Source organism: Porites lutea, chromosome 12, assembly GCF_958299795.1.
Source record: "Porites lutea chromosome 12, jaPorLute2.1, whole genome shotgun sequence".
NCBI classification, from domain to species: domain Eukaryota; kingdom Metazoa; phylum Cnidaria; class Anthozoa; order Scleractinia; family Poritidae; genus Porites; species Porites lutea.
In genome coordinates, this window is record NC_133212.1 from 15415464 (window position 1) to 15439599 (window position 24136).

Below are 24136 nucleotides of genomic sequence, written 5' to 3' on the forward strand. Positions count from 1 at the left end.
CCAGCTATTGCTCGTGTCCCATACGAGATTTCGAGAGTATTAACGCCATCAAAGAGCTCTTGCACAGGGCCCTTCTTCACCATTTACGAGTATAACTAGAATTAATCAGGGATTAATAAGTGCGTTCGAACATTGGTCATTGGTCGATAACACATGCCCTATTCGCTTCTTCAGTTGTAGATAGACTAACGCACTTTCTGCACGCGTTAGAAGAAGTAAACAAGTTCTTGATAGTTGTATTAGACCTATTCAGAAAACATTGCATTTACTTCCAAAAAGGCTTGAGTTCAAACTTACTGAGCGCAGACGAAGAATATAATTATAATATGTGATGTAAATACTAATTTTAAACTTCTTGTAATATTTTAGTATGTAAAAAATTATTTACCGTACAATGATTGCGTTCGACGCTAGGAGAACGCAACCTAAACTGAACGCGAGAGGCCTGGGCAGAAAGAATCTAGATTTTAGGAACACCGCGGCAAAACGCAATGCGCATGAGCACAAAATTTGACATCCGGTCAGCTTTTTATTTCCGGTCTAGTATATAAACCAATTGCGTAAGCATAACATCGCCGTCGCACCAAGTTTAAAAGCAAAAAGGGAGAAACAGACAAAAAAGGGGGCGAAAAAAATCACTTCATTCGAAAGTTTATATAGTTTTCTAGTGTCAAACTTTTGCACCACATGCTTATCTGTTTGCACCAACGGTGAATATGATGTTTGAAGTTTGCAGGTCGCGAGCGCTCGAGATGACGACTTTGTTTTTACTGGCTTTCTTGCATGCTACTGGTTTGGCATAAGTTAATTTGGGAGAAGGCGACAACTAAGAAAAGAATAACAATACTTATGAAAGAAACCAAAATGAAGACATCATCATTATCATTAACGCTAAAACCAGGAATTAAAATTTTAGTCCGTTTAATAATTTTTTTATTATCAGAGAAAACAAGAACTCAAAACAAAAGATGGGCGGGATTTAATAACAACTTCGACTTTGATGACTGCAGTCACGAACACCCGGAGTTTTCAGTGCCGGGAAACTAAACATGCCTATAAATGACTTTCATTCAAGAAAATGCCTATTTCATTCTTTTACATGGTTGTTCTTTGGTTGAAGACTTCAATAATTTCAGACTGTGCGGCTCGGCTGCTTCTCATGCAAACACGAAACTTCCAACTGCTAAATACATGGCATGAAAAGTTCGACTTCTAAAAGCCATCGAACCAGCTTTTGCTATCTGATTCTGAGAATGAAAAAATAAATAGAGTTGTCAACTTGCTGCCAACCTCAACAGTATAATTAAGCTTATGTTTCATGGCAATCAACTCAGAGGAGTTTCGTTTCAAAACAAGGTAAAGCTCACTGGTAAATGAAAAACTACAAAGCGATTGTGTGTTATGGTTTTCCAAATAAAGCTCGAATCGGCTTTAAGACATGTAGACTAAAGAAATTGAAGAACTGAAAATTAGAACTAAAATACACAAGCTTGCAATGATAACTTTTTATGTCTTTGTTTCAGCCGGGTTAAGTGAAAAATAACAATCAAAACCTTTGTTTTCGTGAATGAAAATCAGTTTACCTGACGCTCTAGTCAAAATTTCACACTCTGAGTTATTATCAACTTACCTTTTCTGAATCTAATCAGTGATCTGTGCCTGGTTATCCATAAAAGCAATTTCAATAACTACAAAATAGTCAAAACACGAGCAGCACGAAGCAGAAGGACTGAACCACACGCTGCACACAAAATGAATCCGAACGCGCGCGGGAGACTTTGATCTGACTGGCAAGTGTGACTGAAAAAGAGATCGGAAATGCTCAACCTGGCGCATGCGTAGACGTTTTGCCGCGGTGTTGATTTTAGGTTGCTTCAACTACGGGAAATACGTCATAGCCTCCATCGGCAAGGTGCGCGCCCATCTAAAAGGATCTGAATGTGCGCGAATGTTTTTTCTTTTACGTGCAGCTTTGCTCATTTTCAATCAATCAATCAATTAATAAACTTAATTTATCCACGGTAGTAATTAAAGCTTAAAAGCTTATGTGGCCGAGCCAAAAAAAGGAGAAATGCAAAACTACTATTATAATCATTGTACAGTAAGTAATTTTTTTCACATACTAAAATATTGTAAGTTATAAATATTACATTCGCGCACATTCTGATCCTTTTAGATGCTCGCACACTTTGCCCTTGGAGGCTGTGACTTATTCCGGTAGTTGAACCAACCTAAAATCGAGATTCTTTCTGCTAAATGCTTGTGCCGAGGCTTCTCGCGTTCACTTTAGGTTGCGTTCTCTTAACTTCGAACACAATTAGTAGTCCCATATTTTTGCCTATGATTGCTGGAATATCGGGTCAAGACAAGAAGCCCATACAAGCGGTACGTAACTTTTACAAGATTTCACAGGAGGCCCAATAAGAACAAAATAAACAAACAACAGTAACAATGCAGCCTGCGTACAGCCACCGCCTCTCTTTTTGTTTGAGGGGAAGGGGCTGCTGTAAACAGGATACAACATTAACTAAGCCTAAAACAGTAGAGCTGTGTGCTATCGAGGATCCAGTGAAATGAGAGATTCTGGGAAGCCCGGCCACAGCCCACTGGCAGTGTTAGTTAGAAATAAAAGGGGCAGCTTCTCGCTATGACTTCACCTTATTAACTCTTTGTTACACTGACGAAGCTGTAGTCTGAGATAGTTGAACAATGGCCAGCCAGTCAATGACGAAAAAAAAACGACCGATGGTTTATCCAGATGCCTATTTGAACGGTGGAGTTACACACACATAGTACAATAAGCTCAGTAGCTCTCAGTGGCCTTTTTTTAACAAGGCCTGCTCTTTGCCATTTTTTACAGGGACCCCGAACGCGAGCGCGGGAGGGACCAAATTTTGCTGGAATGCGTAACTCAGAATAGAGCGTTTTAACGCACTTGGGTAGCAGATATGCAAATTTATTGGGGAAAATAGGAAGGGTTTACGTAACAAAAACCTGCAACAACGGGGCAACATGGCCCCAGTTTTTTTGTTTTTGGACACCAATATGGCGGACGTGATATCATGTGAAAACGGTATTTTGGAAAGATAGCCAGCACTGTAGCACTGTTACTCTAAATGGGAGATGAGGCTCTGGGATAATATGCTCCTGTCCTATTTGTCCGACCATATGATAAGCCTTAGAAACCGGGCACGTGAAAAACGTAACTATTCTTCCAAGTTGAAAGGCAAAACCATGACTATTAACCATTAAATAGCCTGTGGCCTAGTCTCTATCAAAGATCCGGGAGAAATATAAAAACACACAAATGAAAACAGCAACAACAACAACAAGCATAATAGTCCAGTGAAGAGAAGAAGATCAAGACCGTGACGCAAAGGAAATTAAAAAATTAACGATACAGTCCTTTGGGTTCCTGTATGTCAGCCAGCGAACGCAGACGTATTGTCGGTCGTCACTTCAATTCTCTTCATCCGAAAAGTAACCTTTTGGGTACAGAGAAGCGACGACCACGGAAATACGTCTACAGCCGTGGTTTTCTGTGCTCCAAACCGAGATTATTTTGCAAACTGCTATGCTGTTTTCCTTTTTCTTTCTTTCCTTTTTTGGGGAAGGGTTAAGTTCCGGTCGCGTCGCGTAGCGACTTGTAGAGACTTTAAGATCCAACGACGCGACGGCGACAAGAACGTTGCTTAAAAAGTGAATTTGCGTTCTTCCAGTCTTCATAGTGATTGTTCCTACCCACTTACTTTGTCAATTGTAGTCGAACCCTCCTGAAGCTGAATTTCAAGGGACCATAGTCAAGCTCAGAAAGGGAAATAAAATTTCGTCGTTGCTTATTTACGTCCTCCATAAAACGCGAAATTAGGCATTTTCACGTCGTAGTCGTGCAAAAAAGGGAAAGAAATGTACAAAGACGTGTGATGCACGTGCGAAGTTGTTGTTTTTCTTATTAAACCTATTGTTTTTTGATGTTCTCGTTGTCGTCCGCATCTTCAAAAAGTCCCTTGTGTCTTGTCCCCGCGCGCTTTCATATAACGCGCGGTACTGGAGACCAGTAGGATAGTGTTGTTCTTTGCAGGGCTTCTGATATTTCGCGCGGTCGCGGACCCGCGAAATTCCCAAAAAAACACGAAATACCGCGAAATCCGCCAGAAATATTTCCAAATACATGTCGGCAAAACATATTTAATACTTATCTTGGCTATTAGACCGGTTTTATTCACCCCAAACGTCCAAATTTAGCTTGAAACTTCGTCACTGCAACGAGTAAACAACGTCCCAAAACTACAAGGCGTTTTTAGATGAACGTTGCGAAAAACTGGGCACTAACCATAATGTTAACAGCTTTAACATTCGCTGATTTCTCGAGCGAACTGTTGTTGAAAGAGCAAATGATTATCCCTGTTAAAAAAAAAACGTTCACCAACGCTGGTCATATCGACGCAAAATTGATCGATTTTAGCGAAATTTGCCAAAAACACCCCAGCGAAATCGGCTGTTTTTTACTGATTGTTTCTTGGCGAAGTTTCCCCCCGAAATTTCCCGTGAAATCGGCCGATTTTCCTAAGAATTTGCCCCTGAAAATCCTTCGAAAATTGACTTTTTTCCGCTAAAATCCCGCGAAATGGGCCAATTTTTCTGCGAATTTTGACTTTTCTCCCGCGAAAATCGCCCGAAATCGGCCGGTTGTTACGCGAATTTTGACTTTTTTCCCGCGAAAATCCCGCGAAATCGGGCGATTTTTCCGCGAATTTGCCCCCGAAAATCCCGCGAAATTTTGCTTTTTTTTCCGCGAAATATCGGAAGCCCTGTCTTTGCCAACATGGCTGCTCAGAGCTCAGGCGGCCAAACTTCTACCGGCTCAACCAGTGCGTTTGCTCAGAAACTGAACAAGTAAGTCCAAAGATTGTTGCCTTGAAGATTATGAAAAGTCGATAATAATTTTTGTTTATTGTGATTTGCATCTTTGTTTTTGTTCAGATTTCGAAGGAATGGTTCGACCTCTTTCGGCACGCAAACAAGTTTCACTAAATCACCCACGGTTTCGAGCTCATTCCTGCATTTTGCTACCGGAACGGTAAGTCATTTCTGAAATAGTGTGGGCATAAGGTGAAACAAGATTGTGTTTTAATATTCCTTGAGGCTTCTTTGAAATTTGTAGCTTCAATTAACGGCAGTATTTGTGGGAAGATTAATATAAGATGGTGGTGGGACATTGTACTGTAGCTGTATATTAATTACACTGAACGGAAATCGACAATGAATTGTATTATTTTATGTTACTTCAATTACTTAACGAAACAAAATATTGGGCCTTAAGTTTACAAGAGTAGTCCTTTAGCGTTCTTAAGATAAATTTAAACAACAACTGAATGGCAGGAGATTACACATGACGTATGATCGAAGCGGGGGACAGGAAGTAAAGCAACACTAATCTATTCTTTTTTAGGTCATAAGAATTTTCCTAACTTCCGTTGTCCATTTGTGTCAGTATTGAAGTATTCTTTTAAACTGTTTACTAAAGATTCTCTAAAGTTATATATTGTGCCAAAACGTTTTATCTCAAATTATGTAATATTGTCTTTCATTTGTGAGTCATTTGTAAAGGGTCTAAGAGAAATGACATTTGTGTCCAGCATTTTGTTCGCTTTTGAAAATCGATTCCCTTGAATATAAAATTATTGACATTGCACAGGATTATTATCAATGTCATGTCACTGGACAGTGAATCAAAACCATTGAATTACTAAAGTCAAGAATTCTAGGAAAAAATTTGATAACATACATTTGTCTGTGATTTCTGTCGCTGAGAGACCCCAAAGGTATTCCCAACATCTGTTGTCATCTCTTGTCCAACCCCCTTTACATGAAATCCCAGATATTCCCCTGCAGGGAACTAATTTTGGGGGGGAGCTTTTAACATTAGTTGAAGCTGAAAAGGTATTATTATGTGGGCACCCCATAATAGGGTACAGGGGTATTAGTCTTTAAATGAGTTATCATCATCATCAAAATCATCTTCATGGCAATCATCATCAGCATCATCATCATTATCACTATCTGGCGAAAAAGAAGCAAAACTACCCAAAACATTGTTTACAAGGTGGAGCACTACATACACCGTATTCACAAATGGCGGACACGCGGGAAAAAACTGGTGCCTAGTCATGAAAGCGAGGCGTTGGAGGATAAACAAAAATTGCAAATGAAGACTTTCAGTGAACTTGCAGAGTGTTAAGCGCGGATTCCACCTAAAATAACTTTGTACGGACTTCTTTTTAAATACAATTATGTGGGATGTCTTCTGCCTTTAATGTTTAGTAGTGATTTACTGTTTGCAATCAAAAGGGACGTTATATCTTCAAGGAAACAGGATGATTTTGTAGGTTTTCGAAGCATCAGAAGCTTGACAAGTGGGCTATGGCTGGAGAAAAGCGGCAAAATGTTGGCCCAAACTTCACAGTGAAACCTTGAAGATATACGCGTCCATACGGTGTATGGGCATTTGCTCCTAGCTCTAAATACAGCTTTCGAAGTTCTAGGATGTGCAGTCAAAATCTTGACAGAATGCTTCACTTCTCCTTAAACTCTTACTTTTTGCATTCTGTCCCCCTGCAAGCTTCTGACACTTTTGTTCCTCTGTTCGAGCAGCCCTTAGAATTATAACAAAATATCTATCATTATGCATCTTGCTTTTTGTTGCAGATTCCTCTTAATGAGGTCGTGGAGCCTCCTGAGTTTGAGGAGATTGTGATGGCAAACCAGCCTTTTAACGAGAATGACCCCAAGAGTAAAATGCTGGAATTTCCAGATGATGATATGGAGGTCACCACTATCCCTAGGCAGTGTCGCACAGTGTTGCCATGCTTTCCTATGGAGTTAGGGTACATGACTATAATTTATTAGTAATGGTTATAATGAAGGTAGATCTTAAGGGAATAATTATGAAGCTTTGATGACAACGATAATAGGCAGGTTGAAAGTGCAACAACTTTGCACAAAGTGCTTGATCCTTTCCTGTAAAGTTTTTCCCAGAAAAAAAAGAATCCTTCATCATGTGAATAGGAAAACTTGGTACATTTGTATGTATGTCTGTAGTCTGAATTTGAAGAGGAAGTCATAACTCCATAATTATACTTTTCTTTGTTACTCTCACAGTTTCAATTCATCTGCGTTTCCTTTGTTGCCATGTCATCTATTAATAAATTTATTTATGTCAGTGTTTTGAAGGTGAAATTGCCAGGGCTTCTGGTATTTCGCGGAAAAAAAAGCAAAATTTCGCGGGATTTTCAGGGGCAAATTCGTGGGATTTTCGCGGGAAAAAAGTCAAAATTCGCTCAAAATCGGCCGATTTCGAGGGATTTTTGCAGGAGAAAGTCAAAATTCGCAGAAAAATTGGACGATTTCGCGGGATTTTAGCGGAAAAAAGGCAAATTTCGAAGGATTTTCGGGGCAAATTCTAAGACAAATCGGCCGATTTCACGGGAAATTTCGGGGGGAAACTTCGCCAAAAACAATCAGTAAAAAACAGCCGATTTCGCTGGATTTTTGTGGCAAATTTCGCTTAAATCGATCAATTTTGCGTCAATATGACCAGCATTTGTTTAACGTTTTTTTAACATGGATAATTATTTGCTCTTTCAAGAACACTTCGCTTGAGAAATGAGCGAATGCTTAAGCTGTTTACATTATGGTTAGTGCCCAGTTTTTCGCAACGTTCATCTAAGAATGCCTGGTAGTTTGAGACGTTGTTTACTCGTTGCAGTAACGAAAGTTTCAAGATAAATTTGGACGTTTGGGGTGAATAGAACAGGTCTAATAGCCAAGATGAGTATTAAATATGTTTTGCCGACATGTATTTGGAAATATTTCTGGCGGATTTCACGGTATTTCGTGTTTTTTTGGGAATTTCGCGGGTCCTCGACCGCGCGAAATATCAGAAGCCCTGAATTGCTTGTCAGAATGTCAATTAACAGATGATGATATAGACTGGTACTTAAAAACCTAACAGGAAACAGTTGTAGTCTTTGGTTTGTCTGTTTGGTTAGTTTTATCTACTGTAGCAGTTAATTCAAGATTCCTTTTTAATGCAGAATTGAGGACAACCCACAACTCAAAGACAGCATTCATTGTTATTCTGCTGACTGGGCAATTGTTAATCGAAGGTAATTTAATTTAAAAGAAGGAGAATTCTAACAATAGAAGGCTCAGAAAAAATTGCGAGTTCTAGCAGGGTATTAAACTCGTGACCCTCCGAATTCTAGTTTGGATGCTCTAATCACTGAGTTACTGGAGGCTCTATGGCGAGCAGGGTCAAAATCTAAATTGTACATGTAACTACAACAGTCATATTGGAGACTTGATCAAAATTCTGCTTGTTGAAACCAGCCAGGTTTCTGAGCCTTGCCTATTTTGACTAGGTGCTCACTTATATTTTCACTTACTGTAGTTAACTAATCGGCAGTTAACTCATGGTGGGTACATATCCATGACCCTAGAGCTATGCAGGGTGGAGTCTTCTGTTCTTGGTAGGGTGACTTTATACACGTATGCACTACAGATCGGAAGGAACAGACCAGATGGAGTGTGATACCCTTGCATATTTCCATTTTCTTGTGTAATCATATTATTACATTTGGGGATGGGAGGCAAATTAACTAAATCCAGGGAAGACCCCATGACTTGCCACTTGCTGTAAATCCTCTATTAAGTCCCCGTTGGGCTTATTAATTTCAAGCCCATTTGAGGGGAGAGAGCGGGAGGGGGGGAGGGCTTGATAGAGATGGGGGGCTTATTTGAGTTGAGTTGAGTTTGAGTTTATAATTTCCCATAATATTATACAGTACATACGGTGTGTTACAATGTAATAAATTTGGCAGGAAGACTAAAGAAACCCTTACGGGCTTTTACAAGTTAGTAGTCTCCCTGAAGGTAACAAAACATCTATTGAAATTCATTGAAATGGTATCAGTGAAATAGATAATTAACGGACAGAGATACAATAATTGATCTTACACATATATTACAAATATTTCACTCTGTACTGAGTACTTATTTACAGTACTATCACTACATGGGATAGGAGAAAGGGTTGAAAGATCTACTTGAATTACTGAAATCGAGTCGATGAAATAGGTAATTAGTAGAGAGATCAATAATTACAATAATCATATAATACATTTATTAAAAATATTTCACTATGAATATATTTGAGTACTTATTTACTCTACTATAACCACGTGGGATAAGAGAAAAAGTTTTAATTTCCTTTTGAATATTTTTATAGATGCCGAGCATTTTATGTTCAGAGGTATTCTATTCCACTAGATATCAATATTATTATTTTGTTTTTAGTAGAGTATTTTCCATAATTTGTTCTGCTAAAAATCTTATGTAGATGCCCTTTTGCTCTAGTATTATGGCCATGGATTTGTGCATTTCCTATACTGAAGTCATTGAAATAAGATGGAAGTACTTTACTATTAAGGCTGAAACTGAAAGAGCCAATTAAGAAATCATTTATTTGATAAATGTTTAGAAGACTTAACTTAATAAAGAGCAGAGGAGATGGTGCTGTATACGGCGAAAAGGTTATAATTCTCAATACTTTTTTTTGTAGTTTGAACAATGTATCAAGCCTTGTGGGTTAGTTATTTGCCCAAACAATATTCCCATAATGGAGATATGGGTAAATTAGGCTATTATACAACATTTTTAGATGCGTTTGATTGACGTAAAAATGAATCCTACAAAGCAGACCTGTAATTCTTAAAATCTTTTTAGTTATATAGTCAATATGGTTCTTCCATGTTAAGTGTTGATCAATTACAATTCCTAAAAATTTACTATCTTCTACTCTCTGCAATACAGTCCCATTTAATGTGAGATGCAAATCTCTTCTTAATCGTTTTTTGTTGGATTTGAAAATGATGAAATTTGTTTCTTTTATATTGAGAGTCAGTTGATTAAGTGTTAGAAAATTTAGAACTACGATACAAAGCTCAACTACAAGAGGGTTGGAGGTCATGTGGCCAAGGATTAGAATCAAATCCAAACCTGTTTGTAGATAAACCATCTTTGATCAGTCTACATGAAGTTTTACAGTCATGATTGATTAATACAGTCTATCACTTATTAGTGAAGAATAATTAGGGGATGGGAGGGAGGCTTATTAACTTTCTTCCCTTGAAAAGGGGGACTTCTTAGATGGAGGGAGCTTATTTGAAGCGGGGGGGGGGGGGGGGGCTTAATAGAGGATTTACTGTGTGTTTATTACTGAAACACAGTGAGGGGAAACTGGTTAATTGCCTGGAAAAAAGGTGTTAGAGGTAGAATAGTCGATTACTGAACAAACGGTATACATGTAATAAAGTTTTCCCTGAGATTTAGTATCATGTTTATGGTAAACAGCAAACATCAGATTCAAATTGACAATTTACTAAAAATAAGAAATGAGCAGATAAAAACTGTAAACTACATGTATGCATCTTCACTGAAACTGGTGAGAAACTTCTAAATTATTGTTTTGTGAACATAATGAACAGTAAACATCAAGTAAAGGCAATAAACCAAATGGTACAAATTGATGTTTGCCTTTGCCGTAAACGTGATTCGAAATCTCTTTAATGACTGTCATCTTATACTACTTGCAATCAGATATCAGTTTCGCTCCTCCGATGAAGGAAGACCAGATTCAAGACGTCGAATAGTGCGATCACCAAGCTTTGTTAAGTCACTCCCAAGCCAAGTTTATGAAATTGATGAAAAGGGAAAGTTACAAGAGCAGGTAAGAATGAGAATTGATGCTTGAATTTGACTTCTGCTGTATTTACACACATTTAAAAATACTGGAGTTTTTCTCCGCTATCACCTTGTGTTAGTCATTAAACACCTAACATGTATGTTCGTACATGCTCAAGGAAACCTTTTGCATATTGAATGATGGGATCAATTTAGCTTCCTGGGAAACTGCCCACCTACCCCTCCCCTAACTCAACGTGAACATTTACTTCTCACTTGGGGCAAAATGTGGGGTTTGGGGAAGGGTAGGTGGGCAGTTTCCCAGAAACCTAAATTAATCCGAATGATGCATTAAAGAACCCACATGCTGTTAGGAAACAATTAGGGGATGTACAGTATAGGAGCCCCCTGCTGTGGAGGTCTGACTCTGCCAGCAGTTGGTGAGCCCTGCTGGATTCTTTTGAGGGCCTTCTGAGCGACTGAGACCACAATCACAAATGGCAGTCATAAGTCTGAAGGTTATGTACTGGTTGTTGGAACCCTAATTAAGGAACTCAAGAACTCAGGAGTCATTTACCCTAATTTGTTGTGAAAGGAACCTTTGTACAAGACCGTACCGGGAACAAAGAAGTATTCCCCTCAATTTCAGTTGGAATTTTTTTTACCTACAGGGTAAAAGTGGTTCACAGCAAAAACTAACACCACCCTCTAAGGAAGACAGTTTACCAAGGGGTAGCTGGGCATCAAGGTAATTAGTCTAAGTTAATATTTCATAATATGAACATTTCATCTTTTGTTTTTGATATCTCAGCAACAATAATTCTAAGCTTGTAAAATTACATGTACATGTAATAGTCTGTAGGTTATTAATTGTGACCCTTCACGCGACTTGGGGGCTTATCTAAATTTCACGCTATGCCTATTTTCACGATCCAGGCCGTGAAAGTAAGAAAAATTTTTGGAATGTGAGTGAAATTTCTCTTTCACGCCGTGAACACGCCGTGAAAAATTCACGGCTACCGTGAAAATTTCACGCAGTGAAAAAGTTTATAATCGCCGTGAAAATATTTTATGCCGTGAAAAATTTCAGTCACCGTGAAATTTAATTTCACGCCGTGAAAATCTTCCAACAGTCATAATGAAAATTAATGTAACATTGTTTTCAAAAGTGTACTGTTTAGATGTCATGCAAGCCTTTATTTGCCCAGATGAATGTAACATGTACTGGTCAGTACTCAGTTTGATTTTTGATTTTCGGCAAAACAAATGAAATCGCTAAAAAAAAGACACCGAAGATCGCCGAAGATAATCAACAACTGCATGATTCCGTCTTTGTATTCTCTAAATTTACAACCAAAGTATCGTTTAAAATTTAAAAGAATTTAGAAGCTTTTATCTCTTCCACGAAGTTATGCAAATGCTAGACTCGGTGGCGACAAGATGAAGAAATATGTAACGCATGTTTTGATATTGCGTGATATCTTTTGGATTTATTTCATTTTTACCCTTCTGTTCAGATCGTTGTAACGGCGAAATTTTGAGTATAACATTTAGCAATGCAACAAGGAACTTGAAGTGGAGCATGATAAATCAAGTAGAGTTTGCACGTGTGATGGATGATGATGGGGCTACAAAACTGCAGATAAGATCAGTCACCTCACTGCAATGCGCGTCGACACAGACAACAATTATCCCGGTTTTAGGAATGGCAGTAATAGTTAGTGTTTCCGCAAAGAATTTCGTTAGGTTTCTTGAGTGAAAACCTTGCCATGTGTGGTTATTAACTAATCGTCTCTGACATCGACATTGGGAAAATTTGCAGGTTGAGGAGAAGAAAAAAAAAGAGCCAAAGGTGACCGACTGTTACAGTTACAGACAATGTAAACAATGCAAATTGACATGAAACACACGCAGTTCCGGTCGTGCATATCTAATAAAATACTTGCCATGAACACATAAAAATATCGACAAGAAATTGTGACTAGTTTGATTGTGATTTGTGGCTTTACAGGCCTGAACACGGAATAGTCTGAATACGCTTTTTTTTATATTTTTGTCATGAGCTATTTTTTGCGTGGGATCAACTTCCACAAATTTAGCTTGACGTGACCAGGTATTCTCGTTTTTTTCCAGTTCGAAAAGGGGCGAGAAAAAACACAAAACAAAAAAAAAGGTTAGATTTCATTCACCCCCGACATGTTTCACGGCGTGAAAATGTGTTCACTCTTAATTTCACGGCGTGAAAGTTTACACCGGTTAAATAATCACGGCGTGGAAGTCTTCACTGATCTTTCGCAACATGATCAGTTTCACGCCAAGAGTGAAAAATTCTCGCAAGGAGTGAACGGGCGTGGAATTTGAAATTCACGCCGTGAAAACTCTAATTCACGCACCGTGACCGTGAAAAAAATTCACGGTTTTTAGTGAAATCCATAAGCCCCCTTTTCGCATGAAGGGTCACAATTTGTAGTGCAATTTGAACCCCCTGTGTTTTATGTTTACACAACAAAAGTAAAATCAAAAGTTAACTCAGGCCTTGTCTCAAAACCCTAATAATTATTTGTGTATCTTATAGTCAATAACATTTTGGCTCTGATAAAACAAAATTAAAAGGCTCATATCATGGGTGATGTATTATTCCTTGATTTTAGTGCGAAATTTCAGCGATATTTCTAATTTCACATGTGAAATTACAAAAATCAATTGCCATGGCAACCCTCTGTATGTCTCAGTGCCAAGATGATGACAGTCTAAAAATTTTATGAATCAGTGCATTAAAGGATGCTTTAGAAAACCTAAACACAGGAAAGAGCACATCAAGAAGGATTCCAACAAAATAATATTTTGTGGAAATATTCAGAAAATTCTGAACTTGAGCCATATTTTAAGCTGTAAACTTTTAAGATTGCAGAGTTCTTGATTGATTTGATAAAACCAGGAGAAACATTTCAAAAATCCACTTTTGCGAATGAATTCGTCACCAATGATATTAATAGGTATTTAATTCAAATGGTATACTCATGAAATTGGGGAATAATTTCATTCGCGTTTTGTGAAAATCCTAATAATTTCTTGAGCCTTAAGTTAGTTAAGTTAATTAGTTTAGCTAATTTTGGAATTTGGACAAATGCATGTGAAAGTATTCCCTAACTTCACTCGTCACCATTTTGATTACACATGATAATGTTACTCATCTTTGCAGTGCTACAGTCTGTACAATAACTTATGATCAAATTTCATCACTGATCTCACACCTGTTACTCTTGAGTTATACCCTATCTTCTGCCATTTCCTTCAACAGCATTTTTGACCTGCAGTCATGCAACCCTGATTCTCTGCTGCCAACTGTTCTTGAACGCACTCCAGGGGACGAGGTGGATCGTGTTAATGAAGAAGATCGCCAGCTTCACAGGATACATTCTTTATTTTCCATATATCCCATTCAGCAGGTAATTCAGGGCTGTCTTTACAGGGGTTATTCATTATGGATATTAATTGCTGTTTTGGGTCAATTCTGTGCTGAAGTCATTACTTACATGTACAAAAAAGCACATTTACTCATTCAGAAATGCTCCAGGACCTGTAGGGTCACGAAGAGGATGTCAAACGCATTTTATCAGAGAGCAGTAACCATTATAATTTTTGCCATGATTTTTGGAGAATTAGCATCAAAAATAGAAAACACTAGCCCAGTGTTTAGTTTAGGTTAATCCATGTCCATCATTCCCGACCATAGCAACAAATGGCAGAAAACAGTTTCAATGCCTAAGCTAAATACAGTGATTTTGTTACAGATAGTTATAGTGAGTCCTGGGACTCATCTTGTGAACAAATCATGAGTCCCAGTCCAGAACCATTGAGTTCCAGTTCAAAAAACAGTGAGTCCCTGGGTCTTTTGTAACCACACAGTTAATCTGAAGACAGACTCCAAAACTCTGTATTACAGTTTACTGAAATAAAAAATATACTCCTTCTATTGTAAAGCACAACAGAGACTGAAAGAAAGTAGTGTTGTTTAACAACAGCCACAAGAACAGCCACAGAAATCATGTAAACAGGATATTCTACAAAAAACATCTTCAGATCGATCAATTGATCTTTGCCTCCTACGGGATGCATGCCACAAATAACTTTGTGTCTCTAGGATTTTTTATGCGTCAGGGATGCAAGATGCAGAGGTAACAAAATCACCACTACATATGGTCTTAATTAACAAAACTGGTCCTTTTGTTGGATTGCAGTTGATGTGAAGACACATTATAGCTTTTTTAAAAAAATAGCAAATGGCTCGACATAGCCCCATTGACGATTTAAAGGGATGGATTTCCCCTGGCTATTATGGGCGTGTCCCCTGGCTACTTTCGTAGGTAACAAAAGGAAAATTAAACCAAAAGAAATTCCTACAATGCAGCTGTTCAATTTCCTGTCTAATAACTGTATATACCGGCAACTTGAAAACTTCTTTAAAATAATGTAGCAACAGCCCTGGCCCCGGTTGTTCAAACATTGGATAGCACTATCCATCGGATAAATCACTATCCAGAGGGATAAGTATGACGGAATCCAACTACGTCATGCACAGGATAGAGATTTATTTGGTGGATAGCATAAGCCATCTTTTGAATAAATGGGCCCTGTTCATGAACATGATCTATTTTTCAGGAGGAGGGAATAGAAAAGAGAGTTCCTGCCACTATTCCTCAGGAACATTTTGGGCAGAGAATTTTGGTCAAGTGTCTTCAACTCAAGTGAGTTATTTTGTTTGGAGGTAATGTGATGTTTGCATTGTGGTAAAATACCTGGCAACACACTATTTTTTTTATTTTATTTTCCAACTTAAGGCTTGACTTGAAAGTTGAACCAATATTTGCTACAATGGCTTTGTATGATGGCAGGTTGAAGAAAAAGGTAATTGTGCTTTAATGTGAAGCTAAATACATGTAGTTTAAAGCTCATCCAGACTCCATTAATATGTATTTATACCTGGCAAGAGCCTTGAGTGGGGGCAATTTTGGACAACTTGTAATCCAGCCATACCAGCGTGCAAAGAAAGTCGTGTCCGATAGCCCGAGACTGGTGGATTTTACTATCGGGCTAGTGAATTTTGTTATCAACTTGCCCGATGGGCAAGTGAAGTTTTTTGAGGAATTCAAATAAAAGAAGGACTGTAAAATTAATTCTCCTCATCAGAAAGTTTTTGGGGCTAGTTCAAATGACGTTTGGCCTAGTAAATGTTACCTTCAGCTTGCCTGAATGGCAAACTGTAAAACTGACTTCTTTGCACCCTGCATACACACAAGTCTTGAAGAAAATTTTTCCAGTGCTCAAATTTTGCTAATTGTCCAGGGCAGTTGCATCTTTGTTTAATAAGTTTATGAGCAAGTTTCCAAACAAGACTTACATCCCCAGACAAGTGAGTACATGTATAAAAAGTAACTAGGTTATAAGTTAATATGAGCACAACAACAACACAACATGAACATTACACCTTTTGGACCGACCTACAGTACCATTCAATAATAAGTTACAAGCCTCATCTGGCTTCTTGTGAGACGAGTGTCGTGTTGTTTCGTTGTTCAGTGCTAAACATTCCGTAGACATTTGATACTTGCAGTTTTTTTTAACCCTCTTGCGAGACTAGAGTCTTGTCTCTTGAGACAGGACTTTTGTCTTGTGTGAGGGTGGTAACTTACTTTTGAGCGGTAATACCGTACATGCCTTTGCCAATTATGACGTGAAATTTGGTAATGAGATGTTTCATGAAGGATATGAATTTCCCTTATCTCTTTTTGAACTTGAATACAGATAAGATTATCTACATTTGATAACTTGAGTGAGGCTAATGCAATACAGTTTGAAAGGATGCAAATTCATTTCTTGCAGTGATGCTTTCACTGCGCGGTTGTCTTCATGGCTGCATGCTTAAGCTCTCCCTGATAATTTATCCAGTCTTCATAGCCAATAATATAGTGTGTGAACTGACAGACTACCAATAACATCGCTACGTAATTGACCAGTCTGCCCCAACCAGAGTTTAATACCATCAGCTGACATGATACAACTCACTTTGACTCTGAAGATGACTACCACTTAGCTTGTTGAAACGCCAGTCACTGTTGACAACAGTCCCATTCAGGACGATGTCATCCCGTCGATTATGCTCAGCCTATAGTACTTATGAAATGTTTCTGCCTTTTTTCAATCCCTACTGCTACAGATATCAGAAAATTTCCACTTTGACATGAACAGTGAGTGGTGCAGAAAACTGGTCAGAGATCACAATCCTCGCATAGATATCTCCACTCTGAGCCGCTCTGCTATATTCTCCATCACATACCCCTCATCAGATGTATTTCTTGTCATCAAGTTGGAGAAAGTTCTGCAGCAAGGAGACATAAGTGAATGTGCAGAACCATACCTGAAGGACACTGAAAATTCCAAGGTTTATACTTTTTATTACTGATTAAGTCAAATAAATGAATGATGTAATGCATTCACCACGAATATTACAATGATGCGTAATAACTGCACTACAAATTAAGGCTGAGACAAATTAAGGGTCAACAGATGATAGACAAGCCAAAAGCATATGGGTGTGGGAGGGTGTGTCAGGAGATAGGGAGAGAACTTTCGTCCCAATAGGCCCTTTGCAGCTAGCCATTCACCTGGTACGAAACCGCCGAGCTGGAGAACAAAAGTCGCACTGGGACAAGACAAATAAAGAAAATTACCATTTAAAATTATGTATGTCTTTTGTTTGTCTTGTCCCAGTGCGACTTTTGCTCTCCAGCGTGGCCGTTTTGTACCAGGTGAATGGTTAGCTGCAAAGGGCCTATTGCAACCTAACTTCCTCAAGGTAAGACAAGTTAACATCACAGCATTACTGATTACAACATTGGAGGGTTATAGGTCTCAAGTTTTGAAAGATGAAATTTAACAATTTAACAAATTTCTGACTAATTTGAACTCGCATGGTAAAGAGTTCCATGACTCTGCAGTCCTAATGAAGTATAGAGATAAATAACAAAACAGCAAAGGGAAACGCGACTTGATATATCGATATTTCGACTTGATATACCGATATTTCGTACGGACAAGCCGTCCTTCTTCAGGGGATTTAACAAAGAATCGCAAAGTCGTTACAATTCAAATAGTATAGACGAATAGCAGTTGGAAATTTGATAGAAAGGTAATGTTCAAAAACTAAATGGGCCAATAATGAGGAACGATTCAGACAAATGAGATATATTGGCAACTGGAAAAAAATTATAAATAAATAAAAATAAATAAATATAATAATAATGAACTATGACTTTCTGAAATAATCCTTATTGTGTTCATAAATTATGTTACAATTATTGATGTCATTGCCGTGTTCGATATTATTGCTCGTTCGCACCTGAGCTTTCTAATGTCAGCGGATATAAGGCTGTTTCGAATTCTAGACTTGAAATAGAAACCGTCTCTTGAAACAGAAATAAATAAATTACAAATAAATACTGCAAATAAATAAATAAATAAATAAATAAGTAGACAGCAATTCATTAGTGGTAGTACATCCTCAAAGTGAATCTTGTTTCTGGAGCTTCAAAGCCGTCAGACACCTATTTTCATAATGTATTTTTTTCAAAGCTAGGGGTGGTTGTTTGGGTCATGCATCTGTTGTTTTGTTAGCTAACGAAGCAAATGATCATTATGAGAGCTTTATTGCGCCCCTTTTGTTAATTTTTTTGGATCAAATTGGAATTGAAAATGTTGGTTTTGGAGAAAAGGAGAGAAAACTGGTCAAAACAAAAAAAAAAGGGGGTGGGAGGGTGTGTCAGGAGATATGAACAGAACTTTCGTCCTAATTGCAACCTAACGCGTTTCGCACGCAAACGCGTGTGTGCTGGACGCGTGTACGCCAAAATGGTGCGTTCGTTTGGCGTGTGTGTTTGCGCTTATCTCTGAGCTACACTGTAAATGCTATTTTGTCTTGTTTTTCTATCATTTCAGCATAAAGACAAGATTCGTGCACTCGCTGTATCAAACTGCGAGAGACTTGGAAAGTATCGGATGCCTTTTGCTTGGACTGCTATTCACTTGGTGGATATCATAAGTGGAAGACAAGCTAACACTGACCCAGGAACACCTCAAGAAAAGGATTCTGCAACGTCATCACTTCCAAGTCGAAGGGTACATACACTGTATACCATAGAAAAGGATGACCGAAAAACAGTTACTTGTACTTAGTAAAAAGATCTGTGTCTATAAATTAATCAAAATTCAAACTGTGGGTGTAGCGTACTGGTCATCACGTTGCGTTAAAAGGTATCGACCAAAACCATAGATAGCGATCGGTGATACTTCACAAATTTATTTATCGTTTAGGCACGTAAAAACTGTAACAGAAACAACAATGAAATTATCGAGAGTCTAGCTAAGAGACTTGAACACAATGTCTTAAATAACTCGGCGATAACATGATAGAAAGCAAATACAATTATGGACTAGTTCGGTAGGTAAATAAAGACTGATTTATCCGTGATTCATGCATTAATAAAGGTAAAAATATATCTATTAAATAAAGAATCATACCTCTTTTCCCGATTAAAATGATTGGACCTTACAAACGTTCACATAACCGATCACGATATAGGCATAAAGCACAAAGCAGGATTACAAACGATTACACAATCATCGGGCCTCGCCCCCTAAGCTGGTGCGCATGCACGTTAGTAACGCAATACGAAGTAACGCATTCGTAACATGGCTCCCCTAAATTGTAGCAACAATTTACTTAACAAACGAAACAAAACTTAATAAAAGTCATTCGATCATTGTTCATTGGCTCTCCTTGGGATTCTGGCTGATATCAGGTCAACATTATACTTGGTACTGCTATGGCTCCTCGGAGGGGATTCCCCGGTCTGCAACTTGATCTGTAGGGAGTAATAGAACCAGTTTTTGGACAGGTCGTTCAAGGTACACAGCTGTCTTTGTGGGCCTGCCAAGGTCGTCAAGGGCGTCTGTGGCAACCACGATTCTTACTTTCCTGACCAGACCGTCGTTGTCGGGATAAGTCTCGCTGACACGAGCTAGCTTCCAGCGGTTTCTTGGCAAGTTGTCGTCCTTTAGGATCACGACATCATCCACTTGTAGATTTCGCTTCACTGAAATCCATTTCTGTCTTGACTGCGAGGACTGCAGAAATTCTCTTTTCCATTTGCACCAGAATTCATTTACTAGGTATTGGACACGACGCCATCGCTTGCTTAGGTAAAGATCAACGCGTTGGAAATCACCCGGAGGAGGTAAGACAACCTTCGACTTCATGGTGAGTAAGTGGTTGGGCGTCAGCGGCTCGGAAAACTGCGAGGAACTGATGCTGTCAACTGTTAAAGGCCGACAATTAACGATCGCTTCGGCTTCAACCATGAACGTTCTCAGTGATTCGTCATCTAGCTGGCTTCCGTGACGTTCTAATAAGGAGGCTAGGACACTTCGCACCATCCGTATCTGACGTTCCCAAACTCCTCCCATGTGGCTTGCGTGTGGAACGTTCATCTTAAACTTCACCCAATCGCAGCTACTTTTCAGCAACTCTTCTCTTATCTGCTCGTGATTTAATTCGGAAAGGGCTTGTTGCAGTTCGTTCATCGCTCCAACAAAGTTGGTGCCTTGCTCGGATCGAAGCTGGCGCACTGGTCCACGGCGACCGATGAAGCGACGATAAGCGTTTATAAAGAAATCTGTGCTAAGGGTGTTCGAGACTTCAAGGTGGATCGCTCGGGAGCATAGGCATGTAAACAGTACTCCATATCTTTTTACCTGCTTCCGACCTTCCTTCACGAACCAGGGTCCAAAATAATCAACTGCTGAGAACGTAAACGGGGGAGAAGGCTCGAGACGATCCTCTGGCAGGTCGGCCATTTTCTGTTCTTGAGGAGCTGCTCTCAGTTTTCGGCATTTGACGCATCTTGAAATGTGACTGGACACGGCTGAGCCACCACCGATTATCCAATAACCAGTCGATCTGATCTCGTTATGGGTGATTCCATGACCTTGGTGTTCGACTGAATGATGGTGATGACAGACAATCAACTCGGTTACATGCCCCTTTTTCGGAAGGATGATGGGATGTTTGGCATCAAAGGTAAGGCCAGTTGCAAGTCTAACTCGTCCACCAACTCTGAGTACGCCGTTATCGTCAAGGAATGGATCGAGCTTGTAAAGAGAGCTTGTCTTCTTCATTTCCCTCCTTCCTGGAGCGGTAGAGGTGATTCGGTCAGTTGCTCGTTCTCTGGTACTGGCTTCCTTGAGAATACGTAATTCGTCGCTAAATGCTTCTCTTTGTACGTTCTTGATTATTTCGTTTTCAGCCCTCTGTAACTCTTGAACATTAACTGGAATATACTTGGTTTTCTGAGAACCAGTTGGATATCGTGCAGTGGTGTCGTTGACGCCAGGAGATCGACTTCGAAACTTCTCTTGAATGCGAAGACAAACAGCTACGGCTTTCTTGGCTCGGTGCCAGCAGGAAAAGTATTCCAGGCGTTCTAAAAGGGACGGGGGATTTTGGACTTTAGTCGTCAGAACGGAAGGCCTTTTAACTTCGGGATCGTCGGGATGAATAGAAGGGCTAATGTCAGTCTGGTTCCAAACTCTTAAGGGTTTCCAGAGGAAGTCTGGTCCATTCCACCACAGACGGTTATCGATCAGTTCTTGTGCCCCGGAACCACGGGAAGCGATGTCGGCTGGGTTTTCTTTGGTCCCTACATAATGCCACTGCACTGGTGACGTTTGTTCACGTATCTCCTGGACACGATTGCTAACAAAAACGTGAAATCTTCTAGCATCGTTGTTTATGTATCCCAGCACAGTTTTGCTGTCTGTCCAATAGGTTTCCTTTATTTGGTCAAACTCAAGTTCCTTCAGCAAGACACTACCCATTTTGGATGCAACCAGAGCAGCAGTGAGCTCAAGCCTGGGCACTGTAACAGGCTTTAATGGCGTTACGCGAGACTTTGCTATAACGAGGGAGCAGTGGATACTTTCCGCGTCGTCCATCAAGCGAAGACACGAACACTGTCCGTATCCGTTCTGGCTGGCATCGGAAAAATGATGCAGCTCAACTGTCTTAACTTCTCCGAAGTCTTCCGGTTTATAGCATCTCGGGACCTTCAACCTTTCCAGTAAGGGGAGTTCGGCTCTCCATTTCTCCCATCTCGCTCTAATGTTGTCTGGAATATCATCGTCACAATCAACACCTTCGCGACACAATTCCTGAAGGATTCTCTTGCCTAACAAAATGAAGGGTGCTACCAGGCCCAGGGGATCATAAACAGAACTAACGGTGGACAGGATACCCCTTCTTGAGAACGGTTTGTCCTTCAGTTCGATTCTGAATTGAAGTGTATCAGTCTCTATACACCAATGCACTCCCAGTGCGCGTTCGATTGCGGTGTCGTTGAGGAGGCTGGGATGCTTCGTTTTGGTGGCTCGGTCTTCAGGAGGTATGGAGCTGATGACTACCTGACTATTTGAAGTAAATTTGTGTAGTCGGAATCCTCCTCTCTGGCATAAAGACTTCGTATTCTTGATGAGGTTTATTGCTTGTTCGTTCGTTGCCACCGACTTTAGGCTGTCGTCGACGTAAAAATCTTTCCCTACGAACTCTGCTGCTTCTTTGCCACAAACATCTTCAAAATGGTCAGCAGTGGTCTTTAGGGCAAAATTGGCACATCCAGGGGAAGAAGTTGCACCAAAAAGATGAACAGTCATGCGGAACTCGACTGGATCGCTCTCGACGTTTCCATCCTCCCACCACAGGAATCTGAGGTAGTCTCGATGCTTGAGGTCGACCTTGACTTGATGAAACATTCCCTGGATATCACACATGAAAGCCACTCGTTCTTTTCGGAAACGACACAATACTCCAGTAAGGTTATTGGTGAGGTCTGGGCCCTGTAGAAGGTGTTGGTTGAGAGACTGGCCATGGCATAGGGCGCTACAATCGAACACCACTCTTATTTTGCCTGTTTTTTTCTTATGGTTCACTCCGTGGTGAGGAATGTACCAGACGCGTTTATCGTTTCTTGATACCTCTGTGCTGGGAACTCTCTCTGCGAAGCCGTTCTCTATGGTCTCTTGCATAAAGCCAACGTAGTCCTCTCGGTATTGTGTGTCCCTCTGCAACTTCTGCTTCAGCTTCATTAATCTGCTCAGTGCTAGGTCCTTGTTGTTCGGCAGTTCGACGTTTTCGTTCCTTAAAGGGAGAGGCATTTCATAATGCCCATCTTCTCGTTGGTGAATGCCTTCCTTTGCTGTCTTAAGGAATCTTCTGTCTTCGAATGAGAGTGACTTTTCTTCTGTTCCTTTGTCGTTAAAGTCCAACGTGAACATTCTCTCTACTTGAAGCGGGCTAATAATTTCTTTAACATGGGTCTTCACGGCGAAGTGACATGTTCTTCTTTCTGATGTAGTTTTGACTTCGTGAGCAACTATTCTGTTGCAGAGTATGTCACCGGCAACATCAATGGTGCTGTCGTCTTGGCTCGTTCGTTCAACCACGCCAATAATTCCCCACCCAAGAGCAGTTTTCTTGGCGTACGGGTCGTCATCATTTCCGAGGATCACTTTGTGCGGTTTGATTGCTCGGGCGCAGTTAGCTCCTATGAGGAGACCAACTTCGATGTCGTTATCAAGTAGCATCAGGTGACTTGCAATTTCCTTTAGGTGGGGCCATTTCCTGGCGGTCTCGGGAATCGGTATTTGGCTGCTTCTAGCAGGAATGACGTTTCTTGTATACGTTCTAGGGAGAGGAATATCTATCGTTTCATTGATGCCACGGACTGAGAGGCCGGTTATCTTCTTGCTAGTTATGGTCTTCTGAGCAAGAACGGTTGAAAGTTCCAAGTGAATTTCTGGACCGTCAACGCCAAGCGTATCGAGAGTAGATTCCCTGATGAAACATGCATCTGACTGCTCGTCCAGGAGTGCGTACACTTTGATCTTGTTCTCAGGATTATTTTGATGAAGAAGCCAGACCAGAACGATCAACGAATGGGATGTACAGTGGTCGAAACCCTTCATATGACAGACTTCAATTCGATTGGAGACGGATGCGTCCTTGTTTGAGTTGCTCCTGTCTTGTTTCACGTTAGGGGCCTCTTCCTTTGTTGGTGTCTTCCATGTTTCATCATGTAAGGCAGAAGGGTGTGGTCCGTTACATGTCTTGCAGGCTTTCTCCCTACGGCAATCTTTGTTTACGTGTCCCCACTTTAGACACCCCCAGCATAGGCGCTTGGCCAGGACGAAGTCTCTTCTCTCATTCAGTGGCAAGCGCAGAAATTTGTCGCAATTTTCAAGATCATGAGAGGCTTTACGGTAGAGGCAGAGCGTCTGTCGGTTC

General features: G+C 40.0%; 1 protein-coding gene across 1 annotated transcript in view; it reads left to right on the forward strand.

Annotated features, from left to right (window-relative positions):
* The first annotated feature begins 4820 nt into the window (after window positions 1-4820).
* Window positions 4821-24136, forward strand: part of LOC140921535 (dedicator of cytokinesis protein 7-like) — a 189811-nt gene continuing 170495 nt past the window's right edge. The window contains exons 1-11 of the mRNA XM_073371537.1: window positions 4821-4896; window positions 4984-5080; window positions 6709-6887; window positions 8097-8168; window positions 10660-10789; window positions 11415-11491; window positions 14045-14192; window positions 15406-15491; window positions 15585-15651; window positions 16961-17185; window positions 18739-18918. Of these exons, the coding sequence (XP_073227638.1) occupies window positions 4826-4896; window positions 4984-5080; window positions 6709-6887; window positions 8097-8168; window positions 10660-10789; window positions 11415-11491; window positions 14045-14192; window positions 15406-15491; window positions 15585-15651; window positions 16961-17185; window positions 18739-18918 (1332 nt within the window). The 5' untranslated portion in view covers window positions 4821-4825. The remainder of the gene's footprint in view (window positions 4897-4983; window positions 5081-6708; window positions 6888-8096; window positions 8169-10659; window positions 10790-11414; window positions 11492-14044; window positions 14193-15405; window positions 15492-15584; window positions 15652-16960; window positions 17186-18738; window positions 18919-24136) is intronic.